Source organism: Martes martes, assembly GCF_963455335.1.
Source record: "Martes martes genome assembly, chromosome: 4".
NCBI classification, from domain to species: domain Eukaryota; kingdom Metazoa; phylum Chordata; class Mammalia; order Carnivora; family Mustelidae; genus Martes; species Martes martes.
In genome coordinates, this window is record NC_137891.1 from 137,198,966 (window position 1) to 137,223,412 (window position 24,447).

Sequence of the window (24,447 nt, forward strand, 5' to 3'; positions counted from 1 at the left end):
TTATTATTGATTCCATTTCTTTTTTTTAAATTCAATTTCTTTAATTGATATAGGCTTATTCAGATTGTCTATTTCTTCTTGTGTATGTTTTGGCAGATTGTGCCTTTCAAGGAATTAATCCTGAATTTCATCAAGGTTATTAAATTTGTGAGCATATAATTTTCACAGTATTCCTTTGTTATCCTTCTAACATCCATGGGATCTGTAGTAATGTCCCCTCTTTCATTTATGCTATTTTTTATTTAAAAAAAGCTTTTTTATTAAAAGAAAGTCTAAATAGCATAAATTCCAGCTAAATTCCAGCATAAATAGTTATTCCAGTTAGAGGTTTATTGATTTTATTGATCTTTTCAAATAACCAGTTTTGGGTTTCATTGATTTTCCCTGTTGGCTCCTTGTTTTCAGTTTCACTGATTTCTTGCTCTAATTCTTTTAAGTTAAATTTAATTTTTAATTGAGATATAATTGATATGTAACATTATATTAGTTTCAGGCTTATAAAACAGATTATTTATTTTAGTACCGGAAGTTTGTAATTTTTAACCCATTTCACCCACTCTCCATTCCATGTCCTCTGGCAGTCATCAATCTGTTCTCTGTATTCATAAACTTGGGATTTTTCTTGCTTTCTGTTGTTTTTTTTTTTGCTTGTTTTTTTAGATTCCACATATAAGTGAGATCATACTATATTTGCTTTTTTTTGGTTTGACTTATTTCAGTTAGCATAATGCCTTCAAGGCCCACCCCTGTTGTTGCAAGTGGCAAGATATCCTTCTTTTTATGACTGAATAATATTTCAGTGAGTGCGTGTGTGTGTGTGTGTGTGACATTTTATTTATGTGTTTATCTATGAAGGGTCATTTAAGTTGCTTTCATATCTTGGCTATATAATTAATACTGCAATGAACATGGGGGTACAGGTATCTTTCTGAGTTAGTGCTTTTGTTTTCTTCAGATAAATACCCAGAAGCAAGATTGCTGGATCATATGATATTTATATTTTAATTTTTTGAGGAAATTCCATGCTCTTTTCTATAGTGGCTGCAACAATTTACATTCCCATCAACAGTGCACAAAATTTTCCTTTATTCCACATCCTCCCCAGCACTTGTTATTTACTGTGTTTTTAATAAGAGCCATTTATAGTAATATGGTGGTAATATGTGGAGGAGGCAAGCATTCAATAGTTCTTTGATTTGGTCTCAGTCTTTTAGTATGCCTGGGTCTCTGGATTCTGAACTTCACAAGTGTTTGTTTTCTTCGTCATCCCTCCCATTAGGTGGGACAAAATGGCTCAAAGGTACTGGTATTTGGTATTGCCCTTTCCCCAGGTCAGTTATAGTCTGATAATACCCTAGCAGGTTGTCCTCTGGTTAGTTTCTATTGAAGGCAGTCCTTGTTAAGAACAGAGTATTCTAGGGGCGCCTGGGTGGCTCAGTTGGTTAAGTGGCTCCCTTCGGCTCGGGTCATGATTGCAGGGTCCTGGGATTGAGCCCTCCGTCGGGCTCTCTGCTCAGCGGAGAGCCTGCTTCTCCCTCTCCTTCTGCCTGCTGCTCTGCCTACTTGTGCTCTATCTTCTCTGTCAAGTAAATAAATAAAATCTTAAAAAAAAAAAAAAAGAACAGAGTATTCTAGCATATTCCACAATGGTTCCTTTTTCCCTCCCTCTGCCAGAACCACAAGGGGATTTTTAAAAATATTCTGGGAATTTGGTCAAGCTCCTGGAGATAAAGCTCACAAAATTGGCCACTTCCCTGTGACTGAGACCCTGTACAGTTTTTTAACTCTCAGACTTGTGAGACAAACAATGAGCCTCCAGCAATTCATCAATTTTAGTTCAGATTTCCTATCTTGGCACTGGTTGCCACAGTGGTTTCCACTCCTGGGTCTGCTCCAATAAGCCATGACTCCCTGTATTCATTTGTCCATCTACCCATTCTTGGGGGCAGTGGTTTGCCCTATGTTCTTACCTTTCTTTCAGATCCAAAGAAAAGTTGTTGATTTTTCATACTGTTTAATTTTTCACTTGTTCTTAGGACAGAGCGGTAACCTCCAAACTCCATTCTGTGGAACTGAAAACCAAGTCCCATCTTCTTAACTTCTACAGAATGCTCAGCTGAATCTGCCAATTCTTTTTCATATCTAGCTTGCTTTTACCATTGTTAATATAGTTCTGCTCTCCTTTCCAGTGGCCCTCTTAGATAAGTTGAGGAAATTCACTTCATTGCACAAATATTTTGTTTTACCCTGAGAGCAGCAGAGAAGCCACAGTAAACAGAAAATACAGAGCATCCCACTTACCTGACCATACTTTCATTGGACATTCAATGCCTAGCTTGGTCAGGTGCCCTCAGTGGATTACGTTCTGTGTTTCCAGGGAGGTATTTATGGTCTCACCATGTGATTTCTTCATTAGTGGCTCTTGTAAAGTCTCAGGGAAGCTGAAGTCAGAGTATGACACAGACTGTTCTTATGATCTTCTCCTGAAAGTCCTCCTTTAGTAGTCTTCATCTAATAATGATTATTTTGTTATTTTTTTATGCATCTGTGATAATGTTTGCTATCCAATTTTTAAAACTAGACAATATATTGTGTAGGTATGCATATGTCAGAGAGCCTTCCATGCCTGTGGTTCTGAACTTCACAAGCTTTCCAAGAAGAAACCTCTTAAAAAAGGTTCTGAGTGCCCATTGTTTATTTTGGAGGTAATCCTAGGAAGCATTAGTAGGGGAGTTAGTAAGTGAAACAAGAAAGGGTAGGCAGCCAGCAAAGTATATGCTATCTAACCAATTACCTCTTTGGGTAACTGGAGTTCAATACTGCCAGAGAATTTTGGGAGTCAGAGTTATTTCATTGTGTTCTAACTTTCTAAATCACTGTTTGAAGGTAATTGGCCTGTTAGTTTGCTGGCACTTCTAGCCAAATTTGTGGACATCAGAGTGGTCTTTGCAGCCAAAAATGGCCCCAAACAAAGCAATATAGATGCTGGAGTTGGAGGTTGGCTAGTCACAGGTAATGCATAGCAGATATGGGCAGGGCACCAACATCTACCACAGGAGAAAAACCTTAGAACAAAGCAAGAGAATGACCTATCCAAAACTTAGGGAAAGTGGATGTGCTTCTGTTGGAGGGAGCTGGAAGGAAGAAGGCTAGAGCAAAGAGTGTCCAGGACTTCTAAGCACCTGGAGATGTTCTATTTCTTACCTGACTGGTGAGTACATGGTAGTAATTCTTTATACTATATATATATGTGTTATACACTCTTCTGTGAATGATATGTATTTCACAGAAAAATTTTTATTTAAAATAATGAAAGTTTAGGGGTGCCTGGGTGGCTCAGTCAATTAAGCATCTGCCTTTGGCTCAGGTCATGGTCCTGGGATCAAGCCCCACATCAGGCTCCCTGCTTAGTGAGGAGTCTGCTTCTCCCTCTCCCTCTGTGATCTCTCTCACTCTCACTCTCTCTCTAATAAATAAATAAACAAACCTATTTAAAAAAAAAAAGTTTATGTTAAAAATGTCAATACTAACCAATTAAATATTAGGTCATATTTTGTGTAAAGAAGTAATAAGACCATTTGAAATTACTGCCCTAAAAGTATAGTATTTTATTCAAGACATAAAAAAAATGAAATGCTGCTAAATATTGATGCTGACAGTGTTTTTCTCCTGTGAGTGACCCAAGCCTATTACAGTTGGTAAAGGGACTGAAGCCTGTGGGTTGAGGAAAATGTTGCACTAGCTGTGCCTCGACTGAGTATGGCAGCTTTATGATTATGGGAAAAACAAATTCTTAAAACTTTTTTTCTATTCCAAAGATGCTTTCTATAGGGTGGCCAGTAAGTCTAGAAATACAGATAGTATAATTTTGTCATTCTTTGTAGTGTAATATCAATAAACCATTTATTAAAAAAATAAAGTCTTATGGATCAGTAAAAAAAACCTCATGTCTTCTTTGCCTGATTTGGAATGAAACTGAAAGAGATTCAGGAGTCAGCCAGAAATCAAATATTACCTTTATTACTGATAAAGATAATTGAAAAAAATGTAGCTTCAAATCTGCAGCTCAGTGGACTTGCCATTTCTTCCTTCCAGAACAGATCTTACCAGCCATAAATGGCACAGCTAGACAAGCAGAGATCTCCTTTTTTAGGAGTGAGAATGGAGCAGAAAGCATGCTTTCTGCCACTGAACAGACTTAACAAAAGAATTCAAAATTGTCTGAGCACAATTCCTTCTCCTAAACTCTCCTGTAGGATTAGTCACTTTTTCTCTGGTAATGAGTGAATGAGGGACATAGAAAGACCAAGGTGTTAATTTAGTTGAAGTTCACTGTGACGATGCATAGAAAGTGAGGAAAAAAATTTCCATCCAACAGTATACATATAGTAATTTATGCTAAAAGTGGCATTTCAAATCAATAGGTAATTCAATAAATGTATTAGTATTCCTAGTTAAATTTTAAAAATATAGTTAAATCCTACAACTATAGTTAAATCCTACAACTATAGATTTCATAAAGTCATCTTGTTTTATATGTATATTATAATACAATAAAGTGTTTTTTTATAAAAACAAGTGATATAAGCTCATTTTTATTAAAAAATACACTTATGTATTTGTTAATATGTGAATCTGGAAGGACATACACTGGAATGTTATCAGTTATTATCTCTGGGTGATGGAAATACAAGTCATAGTTATCTTTTCTTCCTTTTTAATAGCATATATTTTTATTCATCTAACAAGTAAAATTATTTTTCTATAAATGTTATATGGCTAATTGCTCTCTTTTTATAGTCTGAATTAAACCAGTAGATAGAAACAATATTTTAAAATGGGTAAAAACTATTTTGACATATCCTGGATTCCAAAATGCTCAAAACACAGGTATAGTTGGGAATACGTCATTCTGATACTAGTTAAAACTTTCCTTAGTAGAATATACCAGTATAAAATTGGAAAGTCACAGTCATTCAATTGTTTTTTTTTCAAGAAACAGACTCAACTCTGAGAACAAACTGATTATCAGAGGGGAGATGTGTGGGAGAATGGGTTAAACAGGTGATGGGGATTAAGGAATGCACTTTTGTGATGAGCACCAGGTGTTGTATGGAAGTGTTGAATTACTAAATTGTACACTTGAAACTAATATTACACTGTATGTTAACTAACTGGAATTTAAATAAAAACTTTAAAAACTCCATCCCCCCAAAAATGAACAAAAAGCAATCACTGTTATTTATTGTTTCATTTTTTACATAATATTATGGCATGTGGTATGAGATTTTTTTATTTCTTAGGTTAATTTATTCAAATGTATAAACGTCATGATGGTACCCAAACTGAAATTACCAATGTTATTTATTTTCAAACAAGAAACAACTTTAAATCACCCTAACATTTTATGTTGCTCATTTATAACATGTACATTTATTTATGTAGCAATTATTGCTGACAATGTAACAGTATATTCCTATATACTCAAATTACTAAACTTTCAGTTAAAGTATGAAAAAGAAGGTTAGGTAATTCATTATTCAAAGACATAATTTCTTTTTATGGTCTTTTACTTTATGAACATGGAAATTGTACCCTTTTCAATTCAGCAAAATAGATGAGGTATTTATTCTGTGTATAACTTTGTTAGATATTATTAAAATAAGTTCAATAAAATAGAAATGTTATTATGAACTGTGAGTTAACATTCTCACTAATTGAAAACATTGTGAAATCCAAAGCTCCTTCATTTTATTTTATGAAAATAAAAGTCATAACAATGAAGTAGTTGCATTTATTATATCCAGGTCTTGTTTTGATTTTTAGAGAAAAGAATTATTAAATTACTGTACTTTAAACTTTCGTAAGTTTAGCACATAGGAATATTTTATTACATGGTCACTGATAAAATAATTGCTACATGAAATTTCATTGTTATATCAATAATGAAAAGGGTTGGAACTTTTTTTTTAATTTGCAGATAAATAAAATTTATGTCTTTGGAGACCATTGTTATAGTTGCTCATTTGAAAAAATTATAGCTAGTGCAAACAAAAATTTTTAAAAAGGGAAGGTAATAACCATATTACTGTACAAGTTTCTTGAGAAGAGTCAACCAATTTCCCAACAAGTATAATCTTTTCACATAAGCATATAAGAGATTTTTTGTGATAAAAATGGAATTAGATGATTATAAATTAAAAGTTCTATAGAATATAAAAGAATATTAAATCCTTATTGTGACGTGGTTGTCCAGGTCCATATCAAGCAAGACCTATACTGACAGACGGATGAGATTATGCACAATCAGCTTGGGATGGAGGGGTGAGAGGTGTGGGAATCAGAAAGGATGGTGAGGATAATTTGGAGTTATCATTAAAACACTAATGTATATGTAGATGCAAAAAGTGTGATAGCTAAGGATCTCAACCTGTTTTCATGATTTATTTTTTTTTATCTTTACTTTCTGCTATTGTAAAAAAATAGTATTCATTTCTTAAGCAATAGATGTTCTTATCTTAGATCTTGCTATAACTAGTTATGTATAAGCTAATTTATTAGAATTTGATTTAAAATAATTTTTACCTTTCTGTCTCTTTATTTAGGTGTAATGTCCAGTACTTGGGATATGTATGATTCTTATAATGCTATGGAGCTTTCATCTTTACCAACAAAACAGTCTATGCTTGAATCAAATACTAAAGCAAGTATAGCTTCTAAAGATCATGAGCAAAGAGTACCAGGGAGTACTATAGAAAAAAGTAAGATTTCATTTATTCCAGTTTTTTTTTAAATGGAGTGTTTCACGAATTTGCATGTCATCCTTGCATGGGAGGTATGCTAATCTTTTCTGTACCTTTCCAATATTACTATATTGCTGCCTAAGTGAACACTCTTTCAGTTTTTAAAAAAATGATGTTTTCACATGCCATTGTAAATAAATTCTTTTTACCAGTTACAACACTTACTTTCTGGTGGAACATGAAACTACAATTTTTACTCAGAAATAGCATCATCCTGGACTCTGAATCAAAAATTTAATTTTTCTTGGATAACTGTCAAGAGTTTCAAAGATTTTATCTTCCTCTGTTGCTTCTTTATTTGCTCTTAAGTTCTCTCTCATATATATGGGAACATGTGGGTTCCATAATTTTCTCTCTTTCTTTCCGTAGACCGTATAGTTTCTAAGAAAAAGTGTATACTAACTTTGTGACAGATTAAAATGGAGATAAATTAACTAACCATGGCTTTTAATTGGGGATAATTTTACTTCCCCCAGGGGACATTTGGCAGTATCTGGAGACATTTTTGGTTGTCATGACTATGAGGACATCTTTTGGGTCAATGCCAAGGAAAAAACCCTTTGATATACAGAACAGCCCCCATGACAAGAAATTACGTGGCGAAAATGTAATATTACCAACATGGAGAAATCCTGCATTAAAACTTTAGTTTTTAATATTCTAAGTTTTGAGATTAAATGCTTTAATTAGAGTCAATGCAAAATTTTAACTTTCCAAATATACTTAGTAACATGGAAGAATTTTTACAAAGTCCAGTTATAGGAAATTTGTTAAATTCCACTTCTGATTGTTTTGTGGTTATGCAGTTATACAGTTTTACTCTCCCTATTCTAAACTTCTGAGTCATTTTTCTTATGAAATGATATCACTACATATAAAGGGTAGTCCTTATTTCAGAGTAACTAAACCCTGGCAAATTTTGTTAAAGTTTTGGCAAATTTTCATAAATTAAATTGAAATATTTCTGTTCTTACCCATTTTACCCAAAGACAAATGTAATATTTAAAAATAGTAAATCAGGAAATATTTTTGAAAAATCAAGTTTAAAGAGAATTGATCATTTTAAGAAAATTCTCAATTGTTCATTACTCATTTATAGGAAAGCCATTGACTTTGTATATTAAACTTACATATTGTAACCTTGCTCTAAGTGCTTATTAATTGGAGAATTTTATTTTTTTGGATTTTCTACATAAACAACTATGTCATCTACGAAGTTTTTTTCCTTCCAATTTGTATAACTTTTGTTTCTTTTCCTCGAATTATTGTATTAGCTAGGACTTCTAGTATGATGTTGAATAAAGGTGGTGAGAGGGGACATCCTAACCTTCTTCCTTAACTTCATGTGGAAATTTTCAGGTGTTCACCATTAAATATGTTAGTTTTTCATAGATTTTTTGGTTTTTCATAGATTTTTTAAAAATCAAGTTGAGGAAACTCACTTCTATTCTTAGTTTCTTGGGAGGTTTTTTTTTTTTTTAAGATTTATTTATTTATTTAAGAGACAGAGAGAGAGAGAAAGGGAGAGTGTGCATGTGAATGGGGGGAGAGGAAGAGAGAGAGGCAGACCCCTTATAGAGCACAGAGCTTGACTTGAGACTCAATCTGGGGACCTTGAGATCATGACCCCAAGATCACAACCAGTGCCAAAATGGAGTCCAATGCCTAATCAACTGAGTCACCCAGGTACCCCAGTTTCCTGGGACTTCTTTATCATAATCGGTGTTAGATTTTGCCAAAAGAGTTTTCTGAATCTAATGTGATTTTCCTTCTTTAGCCTGTTGATGGGATGGGTTACATTAATTGATTTTCAAGTGTTGCACCAACTTTGCATACCTGGAACCAACCCTACTTTGTTGGAGTATATAATTCTTCTTACACACTGTTAGATTTGATTTGCTAATATTTTGTTGAGGATTTTTGTGTTATTTTCATAAGCAATATTGTTCTCTAATACTTCTTTTTTGTAATGTCTTCATCTGGTTTTGGTGTTAGAGTAATGACAGCCTGACAGAATGAATTGGGAAGTGTTCACTCTACTTATTTTCTGAAATAGATTGTATAAACATGTCTGAAGTGTTTGATATAATTCACCAGCAAAACCATCTGGGCCTATTTTCCATTTTGAAACTTTATTAATTATTGATTTAATTTCTTTAACAGAGTTAGGCCTAATCAGATAATCTATTTCACTTTGTGTGAGTTTTGGTAGGTTATGTCTTTCGAGGAATCGTTCCCTTTCATCTAAGTGATCAAATCTGTGGACATAGAGTTATGCACAGTTTTCCTTATTATTCCTTTGGTCTATGGGATCAGTAGTGATGACACCTCTATTATTGCTCATACTAACAACTTACATGTTCTGTTTTTTTTTCTTGGTTAATGTGACTGATGATTATGAATTTTATTGATCTTTTCAAAGACACAACTTTTAATTTCATTCATTTCTTTCTGATGATTTTCTGTTTTCAACTTCACTGATTTATGCTTTAATTTTTTTTAAAGAATTTATTTATTTATTTGACAGATCACAAGTAGGCAGAGAGGCAGTCAGAGAGAGAGAGAGGAGGAAGCAGGCTCCCTGCTGAGCAGAGAGCCCGATGTGGGGCTCGATCCCAGGACCCTGGGATCATGACCTGAGCCGAAGGCAGAGGCTTTAACCCACTGAGCCACCCAGGTGCCCCTATGCTTGAATTTTTATATATATTTGTTTACTGCTAGCTTTAGGCTTATGTTACTCTTCTTATTCTAGTGCCCTGAGATAGAAGCTTGGATTACTAATTTTTGGATCATTCTTCTTTTCTAATATATCCAGCAGTGTTGTAAATTTCCCTCTAAGCATTCTTTTTGTTGAATCTCACACATTTTTATGTTATATTTTTCCTCTAATTTGGTTCAAATATTTTAAAATTTCAGTTAAGACTTCTTTGACTTGGGGCGCCTGGGTGGCTCAGTGGGTTAAAGCCTCTGCCTTCAGCTCAGGTCATGATCCCAGCGTCCTGGGATCGAGCCCCGCATCGGGCTCTCTGCTTGGCAGGGAGCCTGCTTCCTCCTCTCTCTGCCTGCTTCTCTGCGATCTCCGTCTGTCAAATGAATAAATAAAATCTTTAAAAAAAAAAAAAAGACTTCTTTGACTTGTTTTTTATGTATTTTTTAAAAATTTCCAAATATTTTAGGATTATCCAGGTATCTTTTTGTTGAATTCTAGTTCAATTCCACTATGGTCTGAAAGCATATTTTGTATTATTTCTATTCTTTTAAATATGTTGAAATGTGCTTTGCTGGGCCAGAATGTGGTCTAGCTTGGCAAGCATTCCAAGTGAGCTTGATAAAAAACATGTATTCTATTAAAATAGTGTTAGATTCTCCAATTATAACAGTGGATGTGTCTGATTCTCCTTGCAGTTCTATCAGTTTTTGCCTTAAATATTTTGTAGTCTTGTTTTCTGCTGCATAAATGGTTAGGATTGCTGTGTCTTCTTGGAGAACTGACTTCTTTATTATCATGTAATGCTCTTCTCTATTTCTGATAATATTCCTTGCTCAGAAGTCAACTTTGTCTGAAATTAAATATAGTTACTCCATCTTCTTTTGATTAGTGTTAACATAGTGTATATTGCTCTTTACCTTTAATCTATCTGTGTCTACATTTAAATTGGGTTTCTTGCAGATGATACTTTTTAAATGTGGATTTTATTATTATTTAGGCATGGCAAGGCCAACAGATGAGGACACCACTGCCATTGAAAAGATAGCTTGTTATACTCACGGATCTCAAGAGGAGGGGACGTTCTGTGCTGTGGGCTATAAGAGAAGCACCAGCGTCAGTCAGGAGGCAGAAAGAAGGAGGGGAAAATGTGGCCAAGGGTCTTTGCTGTAGTTTCTGTAGATGGGAGATCCCAATCTAAACATATGGATACTTTAAAGTAGGGACCTTTCTGAGCTGTTGCCATAGAGAGATGTAATGACAGAAAAGGTTGTAGAGATGTGATGATGTTGTCTTCCAAGAAAGGTGTGGGTGGGCACTAGAAGTTGAAAAAGATAAGGAAATGAATATCTAGAGCCTCCAGAAAGGAACATAATCCTATCAACTTTTTGGTTTTAGCCAATGAGACCCGGTTAGACCTCTAACCTACTGAACTCCAAAATAATAAATCTACATGGTTTTAATCCACTTAAGTTTTTGTAGTTTATTTTAGCATCAGAAAAAAAATTAACACAGTGGTGTAGCATTTCTAGAAAACTATAATCAGATCAGACCTTCATGTGAAGACTAATAATCTTTTTTAAATTTGAATAACAATATATACAGATATAAATTACCTATGAAGTTATCATTGTTTATCTTCTGATAAACAATACGTTTTTGAGTGGTTAAGAATTCCAGGATGAGAGGATATATGTATATATTCCATGTGCTTGGTACATAAAAGATATTCAATAAGTATCTATTGAAGTTTTGAGTATTGGAGGAAAACAACTACTGACAAAATGTGATTTTTATAATACTTAGAATACATGAATCATCTAATACTATTTAAATTATTTTATCATTGCATCGTGTTTGTATTTTACAGATAGTGAAGCTAGTTCTTTAATGGATATAGAAAACGTAATTCTGACTAAAATCCATGATGATGAAGAAGATCGCTCAGAGTCAATAATGAAATCTGACAAGTTTCGTCAGGATTTATTTTTTATGGAACGAGTTCTAATGGAAAATTTATTTCAGCCCAAACTTGCAGCTTATCGTCAGCTTCCTGTTTTAAAAGGTATTTTTAAAAATCACATTTGGGGATGCCTGGGTGGCTCAGGTAGTTAAGTGTCTGTATTTGGCTCAGGTCATGATCCCAGGGTTCTGGAATCGAGTCCCACATCAGGTTCCTTGTTCAGCGGGAAGCCTGCTTCTCCCTCTGCCTGCCTCTCCCCCTGCTTGTACGTAAGTTCTCTCTCTCTCTCTTTCTCTCTCTCGGACAAATCAATAAAATCTTTTTAAAAATCACATTTAGACAAGCTCAAATAATTAAAAGAATTAAGTGGAATTATTTCTAAATGGAACCTCCAGACTGGGTTATCACTTATCGAAAGACACATATTATACAGCTTTTAGATTGAATATCCAAGTAACATTAGAGTTCAAACTATAGAGCCCACAAAAAGAAGTAGTCCCTTATTAAAATCTTCATAAGCTTCTGTGACTTTTTTCTCTCTCTTGCCCCTGCATTGAATTATTTTCTCATATGTAAAGCCCCAATCCATTGCCACTGACACCTTCCAGGTTCTGGTGCTTATTACCTTTCCTTAATTGTATTGCAAGGGCATTCTTCCTGTTCTCATTGCTAAATCCCAACTCATGTTCACGGAATATTTTGAAAGATTTTAGAGATTAACTCAACCTTTTACTTTTTGAATGAATAAGATGAGATGCATAGAAACTTTCCAAGTTTAGAGCCTATGACAAAGCTACGCAGAGAGAGAGAGAGAGAGAGATCACAAATAGGCGGGGGGGGGGGGAGCAGGCCCCCTGCTGAGCAGAGAGCCCAATGCAATGCGGGGCAGGACCCTGAGATCATGACCTGCGCCTAAGGCAGAGGCTTAACCCACTGAGCCACCCAGACGCCCCGTCCTTTGCCATTTTAAATTGAATTATCTTTTCTTTTTTAAAATCAAGTTGTAGGAGTTTATTTTTATATATTCTAGAATAAGCTCTTTGAAAGATACATGTATTACAACTCTTTAGTCTAAGTCAGTAACTTACCAATATATTTTTCTTTTGATAGTAGAAGTTTTTAATTTTAATGAAGTCTTATCTATCAGGTTTTTTCTTTTGTAGTTAATGTTTTCCATGTCCTCTTTAAGATATCTTTGCCTGCCCCAAGATTGCAAATGTCTTTGTCTTATTCCTAAGCTTAAGGAAAAGTATTCAATATTTTGTCATTAAATATGATGTTAGGTGTAATTTTTTGTAGATACCTTTTGTTGGTTTGAGGGAATCTGCCTCTTTCTAGTTTTCTAAACATTTTCAAAGATAAATGGGTGTTGAATTTTGTCCAGGGTACCCACAATAGCGAACACAATATTTAAGGAGAAGAACAAAGCTGGAGGACACACACTACCTGACTTGAAGACTTGTAAAACTATAGTAGTGAAGGCAGTGTGGTACAGACAAAAGAATAGACACATATTTCAGCAGAACAGAATAGAGAGCCCCAAAACAGGTCCACATAGTTATAGTCAACTGATCTTTCACAAAAGAGAAAAAACAATTCTGTGAAGAAATGGTAGTCTTTTCAACCAATGGTACTGAAGCAAATGGTCATTTATGTGCAAAATAAAGAATCCAGACACATACCTTTTATCATCCACCAAAATTAACCCAAAATAGGTCATAGACTTCAATATAAGATACAAAAGTACGGAACTCCTAGAAGTCAACATAGGAGAAAATCTGAATAATCTTAAGGTATAGCAATGACTTTGGAGATTTAACACCAAAGGCATGATAAACTTCTCCACTGTAAAAGACATTATGAGGAGAATAAGAAGTTATGTCACAGACTGGAGAAAATATTTGCAAAAGACATATCTGTTAAAGGACTCATCCAAAATATACAAATATTTCTTAAAACTCTATAATGAAAAACAACATGATCCAAAAATGGGCAAAAGACATTAATAGACACTTCCGCCCCCATATATATACACATGGCAAATGGGCATATAAAAAGATCATATAAAAAGATCTCAACATCAGAGCTCACTAGGGAATTGTAAACTATAACAACAATGAGATACCACTACATACCTATTAGAATGATGGAAATCCAAAACACTGACACCACCAATACTGGCAAAAATATGGAACAAGAACTCTCATTCAATGCTCGTGGGATTGCACAATGAATAGTTCCGCCACTTTGGAAGACGGTTTGGCAGTTCCTTACATAACTAAACATACTGTTACCATATGGTCCATAATCACACTCCTTAGTGTTTACCCAGTGTGATTGAATACTTACATACCCACAAAAACCTGCACACAAATGGTTACAGCAGTTTTATTCATAATTGCCCAAACTTGGAAGTAACCAAGATCTCCTTCAATAGGTGAATGGATAAATAAATTGTGGCATATCCAGACAATGCAATATTACTCAGCACAAAAAAGAAATAAATGTTCAAGCCATGAATGGATGTGGAGAAAACTTAAATGCATGTTACTAAGTGAAAGAAGCCAGTCTAAAAAGACATTATATGGTATAGTTCCAAATGTGTGACATTCTAGAAAAGACAAAAATATGGAGACAGTAAAATGATCATTGGTTGCCAGGGACTTGAGGGCTGGGAGGAATGAATAGGCAGAGAACATAAGATTTGTAGAGCAGTGAAACTATTCTCTATGACTACTATAATCGTGAGTGCATGTCATTGTGCATTTGTCCAAACCCATAGAATTTATACACCAGGAGTGAACCCTAATGTAAACTATGGAGTTTGGGTGATTATGATTTGTCATTGTGGGTTCATTGATTATAACAAATATATCACTGGTGCAGGATGATGATTCTGAGGGAGGTTGTGCATGTATCTGGGTTTGAGTGTAGAGGAACTCTAAGTTCCACTTTTTTCTGTGCATGTATGAGTTTGAGTGTAGAGGAATTCTCTCTACTTTAAGTTTAATTTTTCTGTGATGTAAAACTTCTCTAAAAAATAAGTCTATTAAGGAAAACGCTATTAACATATACTTAAGGATTTAAAAGGAAATAAGAATATAATGAGGAAAGCAATGAAAGCTACATACAGAGCCAAACTGAACTTCTAGAATTGAAAAATCTAATACTTGAGTGAAAACTTCAATGGATGGTCTTATCAGACCAGGAGATCAGTATCAGTGAGGTTAAAGACAAAGCTGTAGGAACATTCCAAACTGAAGTACAGAGAGAAATAAGGCTAAAAAGAAAAAAAAAAAAAAAAAAGAGCCTCAGTGACTTGTGTCACAAGGTCATGTGACTTAACATACATGAAATTGGGGTTATAGTAGTGGAAAAGAGAGGAGGAGAAGCAGAAAAATAATTTGAAGACAGGTAACTGAAAATTTTCCGTACTTAAAAAAAATCTTAAACCAATTATAAGAAGCTCAATTAAACCTAAACAAGATAAACACAATGAAAACCACATTGAGGCACATCATAAGTAATATGTCAAAAAATCTTAAATGTTGCCAGAGAAAAACATGACATTTGGAGAATAAAGCTAATAATGACCTTATTTATCATCAGAAGCCAGAAGACAATGCAATGACATTTTTACTGTGCTAAAAAATTCTACACTTAGAGAAAATATCCTTCAGAAATCAAGGTGAAATAAAAACATGTTCAGACAAACGAAAGCTGAGAGAATTCATTGCCAGCAGACAAGCATTGCAAGGAATGTTAAAGGAAGTCCTTAAGACCGATAAAAAAATAATAACAGAAATTAGGATCTACACAAACTAATGGAGTGCTAGAATTGGAAAATGTGAGTGAAAATAAGAAACATTTCTTAGTACTTAAAATTTTTCCTTAAAGATAATTAAATTGTCAAAATGATCATCCATTTTATTTGGCAAAGCAAACAACTTAGAATAACCAAGCCAATTCTGAAATAGAAGAATAAAGTTGAAGGACTTACCCTATCTGAGCACAAACGATTTGTTATAAAGTTATAGTAATGTAGGAAATGTGGTATTTGTCTAAGGGTAGACATATAGATGGCTGAGATAGAATAAGAGTGGGTCCAGAAATAAACACAGACTTATATGGTCACTTGATTTTTGACAAATATGTCAAGGTGAACTTATTTAAAAAGACTGATCTTTTCATAAATGATGCTGAAACAATCAGATATCCACATGGGGGGAAAAATGAACCTCAACTCCCATGTCATATCATAGATATAAATTAACTCAGATGGGCTATAGATTTAAATATAAAAATTAAAACGATAAGTTCTAGAAGATGACAAAAGAGAAAATGTTTGTGATCTTAGCATCAGAAAAGATTATTTAATACACAAAAATCCCAAGACATGAAAGAAAAAAATTGGTAAGGCTTTTGAGGTAGTTAAAATGTCTGCTCTTTGAGTAACACTGTTAAGGGGGGAAAATGCAAGTGATAGTCTAAAAGAATATGTTTACAACATACCTCTGTCCAAAGACATAAATTAGGAATATGTGAAGGACACATACAGCCAATAAAAAATATAGACAGTCTTGGGGCACCTGAGTGGCTCAGCGGGTTAAAGCCTCTGCTTTTGGCTCAGGTCATGGTCTCGGGGTCCTGGGATCGAGCCCCGCATCGGGCTCTCTGCTCAGCAGGGAACCTACTTCCTCCTCTCTCTCTGCCTGCCTCTCTGACTACTTGTGATCTCTGTCTGTCAAATAAATAAATCTTTTAAAAAAATATAGACAGTCTAATAAAAAATAGGCAAAAGATTTGAACAGAAACTTCACTAAAATATACATGAATGATCAGTAGACACCTTAAAAGGTTCTAAACATGATTTGTTGTCAAGGAAATGCAAGTTGAAACCATAACAAAATGCCACTGTACACTAGTTGGAATGGCTAAAATTAAAAAGACTGACAACACCAAGCGAGAATATGGAGTAACTGGGTTTTTTATATATTGCTGTAGGAGTTTGAGATTGTACAACCATGTTGGAAGTCTGCTGGGAAGTTTCTTAAAATGTTAAGTATAGATCCACCCAGTGATCCCTGTCCCTGGGTATCTACCCAAGAAAAGAAAACATATGTCTGCAAAAAACACTTATGTAAGAATGCTCATAGCAACTTCATTCATAATAGCTCCAACCTGGAAACAGCCCAGATGTCCATCAACAGGTCAATGCATAAACAAATGATGGAGCACAACTCAGGAATAAAAATGAATGAACTACTTACATGCATAGTAACCTCGATGGATCTCAAAAGCATTGTCAAGTGAAGGAAGCCAGACACAAACCCATTTATGTGATATGCTATCACAAACAAAACTAATCTGAGGTGATAGAAATCAAACCAGTGTTTGGCTGTGGGGGGTTGAGCTTTCCACCTGGAAAGTGGCATGAAGAAACTTTTTTGGTTGATGGATATGTTCTCTATCTTGACTGGTGTGTTGTTACATTGGTGTGTATATTTATCAAAACTCATTAAACTGTACAGCTAAAATCTATGCATATCAATGAATTTTCTCACAATTAAAAAATGCTGCAATATTTATATTACCTTGGGTTCATTTAAAGAGTGATATGCCATTGTTATTTCTTAACAGCTATTGAGGTATAAGTGACATACAATAAACTGCACATATTTAAAGTATATAATTTAATAGGCTTTAATACAGCATCATAAATCGATGATATATACAATGATATATAATGGTAATGAATGTATTCATCACCCTCAAATTTCTCTTCATGTTCTCTAGAATCCTTCCTTCCTGTTCCTCCTTGCCCCACCCTCATCTTTAAGAAACCACTGTTTTGCTTTATAATCCCTATATAGATTAGTTTATATTTCCTAGAATTTTATATAAATGTAATCATACATTATGTATGTATTTATTTATCTGGCTTTATTTTTTATCTGGCTTCTTTTCACTCAGCAAAATTATTTTCAGATTCGCTAATGTAGTATGTATCATAGTTCATTTCTTTTTATTACTGATAAGTATTCCATTGTATGACTATCCTGCACTATGTTTATTCTTTCTCCTGTTGATCAATATTTATTTCCAGTTTGGGACCATACAAATAAAGTCGGCGTGAATATTTGGTATACAAGGCTTTGCTTGGACATTTGCTTTTATCTCTCTTGGGTCAATACCTAGGAATAGAATAGGTGGTACATATGTAAAATATATATTTAATTTTCTTCTTTCCTAAAATATGCCTTGTAAACACTGCTTTAGCTGAATTTCATAAAATTTGATATGCTGTATTTTCATTTCATTAAAAATTTTTAAAATTTCTTTTGAGACCACTTCATTGGCCCATGTGTTATTTATAAATATCACTTAATATCCACATATTTTGGGATTTTCTATCTGTATTCTATTATTAATTTCTTATTTAATTCCATTATGGTCTGAGAATATACTTTGATTTCTATTCTTTTAGATTTGTTAAGGTCTTTTTGTTTGTTTGTGATCCATGATATGGTCTATCTTAAAGAATTTGCTATGATACTTGGGAAGAATATGTATACTGGTGTTTTTGGATGGACTGTTCTATAATTGTCATTAGGTCAAGATGGTTAATAGTGATGTTCAATTTATCTGTATCCTTACTGATTTTCTGTCTACCTGTTCTATCAGTTATTAAGAGAGGAATGTTGAAATCTGAACTGTAATTGTGGATTTGTTTATTTCTCAGTTCAGATCTATTGTTTTTTTGTTTCATGTTATGTAACTTGTTAGGTCTATACACATTTTGGGGGTTGTTATGACTTCTTGCAGAATTGACTGCTGATTTTTCCAATTTATACAGGCAGAAATCTGAGGAATATATGTGGGAATGGATATTAAGGGTGTAGGGTAATGATGGAAGGAATATAAAGTTACATCAGATCAAGTTTACTATATGGGTCCACTAAGCAGAGATTCTGGACCCAGTGTTGGAGCTCAGGGGATTAGAAATGGTTCTAATAGTTTAGTTTCTCCTTTTTTCTTTTTTCTTTTCTTTTCTTTTCTTTTCTCTTTTCTTTTCTTTTCTTTTTCTTTTCTTTTCTTTCCTTTTCTTTCTTTCTTGTTAGCTAATATTGGACCAAAATGTGGTTTTCACTAAATGAAGTTGAAGTCAGAACTGCTTTGGGACGCTATAGAGAAGGGTATCCTAAGGCTTAGGGACATTGAAATGTTAGGGTGGGTTTATCATGACAACTTTCTCACCCACTGCAGAAGGATAATACACCATTTAACACAATTGTGAGAAATACATTTGTGAGGGGGTGTCCCAACATCCTTGAAGAACTCTGTGGTCACTCTTCTCTGTAGGTCAGACATTACAGTGGGAACTGCTGCCAGTAAACTGAAATCCTTAAAAATTGGATCCTGAATGGCAGGAGATAAGTGGCAACACTTAATTACCAAAGAAAAGGAGGGCATGGTTGCCATAGCAGACAAAGCAGAAATCAGAATAGTCTGACTCACAGAAACCCATGGCACTGGCTAGTTGATCATCACGTCCCTAGAAGAGAAACAGGTAGGGTCTGTATTGGTTTGCTAGGGCTGCCATAACAAAATACCACAAACTGTGTGGCTTAAACAACAGAAATGTACTTTCTCATAATTCTGGAGGCTGGAAGCCCATGATCGAGGTGTGAGCAGAGTTGGTTTCCTCTGAGGCCTCTCTTCTTTAGCTTTATGTCATAATTGAGTCTGCAGGTACTTTTCCCTTCAACAAAATATCACACTGGTCCATTACTGGTCCATAATATTGATGATGATATGCTGACTGAACCCAGTGAACAAGAAGTAAACTTATTGGTAAGGCATTTGCATGCCAGAGGGTGAGAAATAAATCTGATAAAATTTTTTAGGGGCTTTCCACATCAGTCAAATTTCCAAGGGTCTTGTGGTATGGGGTATGTCAAGATATACCTACCAAGGTGAAGGATAAATTGTTTCATCTTGCCCCTCTTAGAACCAAACAAAAGTTACAATGCCTTCATTCTTTGGAGGCAACATGTTCCTCATCTGGACGTGTTATTTGGCTCATTAACTGAGTGAACTGAAAAGGTGCTCCCTTGAGTGGGACCCAGAACAACAGAGGATTCTACAACAGGTCCAGGTGGTCATTCGGAATGCCTTGTCACTTGGGCCATATGTTCCAGCAGATTCACAGGAGCTTGAAGTGTCTCAGAGATGCTGTTTGGAGACTTTGCCAGGCTTCTGTAGGTCTAGAGGAAAATAATCTCTTTTTGTGATTTAATTTTAGAACCAGAACCTGAAGAACCTGAAGACTTTCTAGAAGGTGAAAAACTTGAACAAGAGACAGAGGAAGAGGTTAAGAAGGAAGAGGAAGAAGAAATAGAAATAAGTACAGAACAGTCAACAATACCAGCCAATTTGGAACGACTTTGGTCCTTTTCCTGTGACTTAACCAAAGGTCTTAATGTGAGCAGTCTTGCCTGGAATAAAACAAATTCTGTAGGTTATTGAACATTTTAACAATTCTGTCTTTAACATTTAAAGATAACTGTCAAGTACTAATGAAGTTTTCTTTTTCTCAGGTTTTAGGCAAGGGATTTTAATTGACATAAACCAGAGTTTTAACATCCCTATACAAGTTCATGTCTCAAAAATGGAAAATGAAAATAGTTCTAAAATTTCCCCTTAAAATGAAGACATCATATTTTTATTTTAGGAGATGTATTTGGGACACCGTATTCTTTGAATCCATATCAGACATTGAAAAGTAAACCAGAAGATCATATATAATCAATTTATTTTTAGATATCTCAAACTCGTGTGCCCAAATTTATATTTTTCTTAGAGTATCATATTCAGAAGTATATACTTATTCTAGTGACTCTGAAAATGTGCAAAATAATTTTGAGATTCCTAAAATTAACTATTACTACCGAAAATAGCAAATATTTAAACAGCACTTACTATGTACCAGGTGCCATTGCCAGCACTTTACTTAAATTAACACAACAACTCTGAGTTAGGTACTATTATCCCCAATATGATGATGAGGAAACTGAAGTACAAAAAGGATAAATAACTTGCCTGAAGAAGTTACACATCTATTAAATTCCCAAAGTTATACAACTAGTGAGTGAAACAGCTAGAATCCAAACCCAAACACCTGGCTCCAGGGTTCTTGCTCTTAATTGCACTGCTGCCAGAAATCATCTTGAGGCAAATTATAGGAACCACCAAGTTAGGAATAGTAGCTTTGCTTTTAAAAAAGAGAAGATTATAGGGATGACTGGATGGCTCAGTCGGTTAAGTGTCTGACTCTCGATTTTGGCTCAGGTCATGATCTCAGGGTTGTGAGATTGAGCCCCACGTCAGCCTCCACGCTGGGCATGGATCTTGCCTAAGGAGTCTCTCTCTGTCCCTCTCCTCCTTCTCTTTAGTTAAAAGAGAGAGAGAGAGAGAGAGATATTATAGAGTAACGAGACTTATTTTTTCCTGGGGTTTATCAACTGCTTCTGAAGACATGATTCTCAATTAGAGATTCCAAAACCTTTTGTGTAATGACAATATCTTTGGAATAGATATTTAGTGTATTTTTAAGTGGTCAAAACAAATTTGTTTGTTTAAACTGCATTGTACTATGTTTAAGAATTAGCCTTATTATTTTACTGCCACACCTTATAAGGTGCTATGTGCAAATATGCTAGTTGTTATGGTTATTAAAAAACAGAAGTTTTGTAATCATTTTTATAGAAACCTATGTAACATATTATTTAAATTATGCACATTATTTTTTAATAACATAAAATACTTTAAGTATGGATTGGTCTTTATAAAACTACATTTGGAAACATCTTGTTAGATAAGTGAGATTTAATAATACAAACTGTATAATAAAGACAGATAAATCATTTTTAGAAACAGAATATACTAGCATTTTAAAAATTAATATATTGCTATTGAGATTAAAGTTAAATAATTTTTAATGAAGCTTCAAATATGATAAACATCTATCTTCGCCAGTAATAATCTATCATATTTATTAATTCATCCTACAAATACTTACTGAACATTCACTCTGTGCCAGGACCTCTGATAAGGCACTAGAGTTGCAGTAGTAATGGTCTCTATGTGCTTTAATAAAGGAAATAAATAGTAGTGTGGGAATACATAAGAGAGGCTCATGAATGTTTCTCAGAGGAAGTGGTGCCTACGCTGAGTCTAGAAAAGATTAATAAAAGCTTGTCTGTGTCAGGGTAAAAGGAATAGTGACGAAGAGTGGTTTAAGAAGAGGAAATTATAGAGAGATGATGTTGGCTTGAAAATAGGGTTGTGGCAAAAAATATAATAATATATATTTGATAAAGGTATTCTGATTATGAAGATGAGGCTGGGTTTGGTCAGTTATTAAATTTTTGTCTACAAGTATTTCTTGAAATGACCTGCTTTATTAATCAGTTTGGGATGCCATAACAAAATGCCATAGACTGGCTGGGTTAAAAAAAAAAAACCAGGAATTTATATTCTTGTAGTTCTGGAGGCCAGGAAGTTTAGGATTAAGGTGCTGGCTGATTTGGTTACTGGCGAAGGCTCTCTTCCTGGCTTGTAGATGACCACCTTATTGCTGTGTTCTCATGTGGTGGAGAGAGGGAGCCCTGGTGTCTCTTCCTCGTTTTATAAGGCCATCAATCCTATTGGATTAAGATTATGACCCTTATGAACTCATTTAACCCTGGTTACCCCCTAAAAGCCCTATCCTCAAATACAATGAGAGTGGGGATTAAGACTGCAACACATGAATTTTAAGGCAAGAGACACAATTCAGTTCATGGCACCCTGACTTTATATTTGAAATAATTAGGTCATTCTCAAAAACCCATAAAACATAATGTAGTAATACAATCTTGGAAGAGTTTCTCAATATGTAAAAGAACTTTTTAGCAATTGGTTCTTTTTAGATATTCATTAGTCTGAAAATATGATTATTATTATTTTGCTTTAGAAGATAGAGATGTAAAATAAAAATAGTAGATGTATTTTTTTCAATAGAAATTTCTTACTGCTATTTTTAACAGTTCATTAATATGCATCTTTACACATTTTCCAATATTTTTATGCCATCCTCTCTTATTTTAAATGTGTTTTGCTGGTTTTCAGGACCTTTTGGCTGTTGGCTATGGGCACTTTGGATTTAAAGAGCAAAAAAGAGGATTGGCTTGCTGCTGGTCAATAAAGAATCCTATGGTAACCAAATAGGAATAAAATCATTTTTAGTCAATTAAATGTTGACATAATTCTCATAAAATACATAGTTGTATGTGATAATTAAAGTAAAAAAAGTGACCAAGAAAGACTTTATTTTCTTTGGTTTTAATCTGTAAGAATTAAAATTTGTTTTTGCTGATACAGGGTAAATTCATTTAATAAATATTTATTGAACATTTACTGTGTGCTGTTAGATCTGATGATCCAGAATCAAACCATTATTTTTTTTATCAAAATGAAGAATAAATTTGTAAGTGAAAATCCTTTGAAAATTAATTTTCATTTAACACTGGGTTGTTTCTTAATGTATGAACAAATCACCTTATAAGATAGATTTCTGCTATCCTGAATACATGAAATAGATGAATATGACCATGTTATTAGCATGAATTTTTCAAGAATAATAAGAATCAATCATATTTTTGTCAAACAGTTGTAACCAATATGTTACTTTGCAGGTTTATATTAATTTTAATTAATAACTGAAATGTAAAGTAGAAAACTTAGAAAGGGATCAGAGGGCAAAAAAAAAAAATAATAATTAGAGCTTTTACAAATATCCCCATTCTGTTAGGAAGGTGGGTTTATGTAAAGTAAAAGAAAGGAAGGAAGAAGCAATTTTAAACATGGAAGAATTGATGTAAGATCCATCATCAGTAAGTTGTCTTCTTTTCCACATAGATTGTTAGAAGCAGGAAAGAATTTAGATTAGGCATTAAATAAAACAATAAAACTCTTCACAGAGTTGTAGAAAAGACTACCTTAGAGAGGTTTTTGGAGCTTCTTCTATCCACTATTTAGAAATATCTAGATAATCCAAGCATCTGAAACAGATACTGGAAGATAGGAACATTGCTAGATAATTTGTTTGGAGCCCATTACTTGTTTCTTAAAGAAGGTGATCTATGATGATCATACAGATCCTGTGGAAAGATTACCAAAATAGGATAATTATTGGAGAAGGCCATGCTGTATTTCTTAAAAATTATTGAGTTCTGAGGATTCACCAACATAAAGGAAATAACTAATTGATGTTTTGTTCTCATCTATACTGGAAGTCAGGAGGAGAGGAGTAACTGAATGTAGACTATCTCTTCTTACGTTTTCTCTGCCACCAGACAGTCTACCATTTAGCCATCATTACGTTCTATCTTTTATGGCCTGCAAAACCAAATTTAAAATATAATATAATTTTTTTATCCAGTGGCCAGAACGCATTTATCAGAGTCCATATGGAGTTACTGCTGTGGATTTCTCAATTGGAGCACCTAATCTCCTAGCAGTTGGCTATCACAATGGCAACATTGCCATTTATAATGTGCAGAGCAACAGTAATGTTCCAGTTCTGGATAGTAGGTGAGAATCCAAGAATTAGGTAAACATACAATATTAGAGTGCCTGGGTGGCTCAGTGGGTTAAGCCTCTGCCTTCGGCTCAGGTCATGATCTCAGGGTTCTGGGATCAAGTCCTGCATCGGGCTCTCTGCTCAGCAGGGAGCCTGCTTCCCCTCTCTCTCTGCCTGTTTCTCTGCCTACTTGTGATCTCTCTCTCTCTCTCTCTCTCTCTGTCAATAAATAAATAAAATCTTTAAAAAACAAAACAAAAAAACCATATAATATTAGGTAACATATAATATGTCCTTTTTTTAGGGAGAAGTAAAAATTTAATGTTTTTTAGTTTTGAGTGAATGTTTT

At 34.2% G+C, this 24,447-nt stretch overlaps 1 protein-coding gene across 1 annotated transcript in view; it reads left to right on the forward strand.

Moving 5' to 3' along the window:
* Positions 1-24,447, forward strand: part of DNAI4 (dynein axonemal intermediate chain 4) — a gene marked incomplete at its 5' end in the record, with an annotated part of 76,511 nt that overhangs the window by 32,532 nt on the left and 19,532 nt on the right. The window contains 5 exon segments of the mRNA XM_080800291.1: positions 6,606-6,761; positions 11,381-11,575; positions 19,779-19,990; positions 22,646-22,732; positions 23,958-24,109. Coding sequence (XP_080656417.1) covers positions 6,606-6,761; positions 11,381-11,575; positions 19,779-19,990; positions 22,646-22,732; positions 23,958-24,109 — 802 coding nt within the window.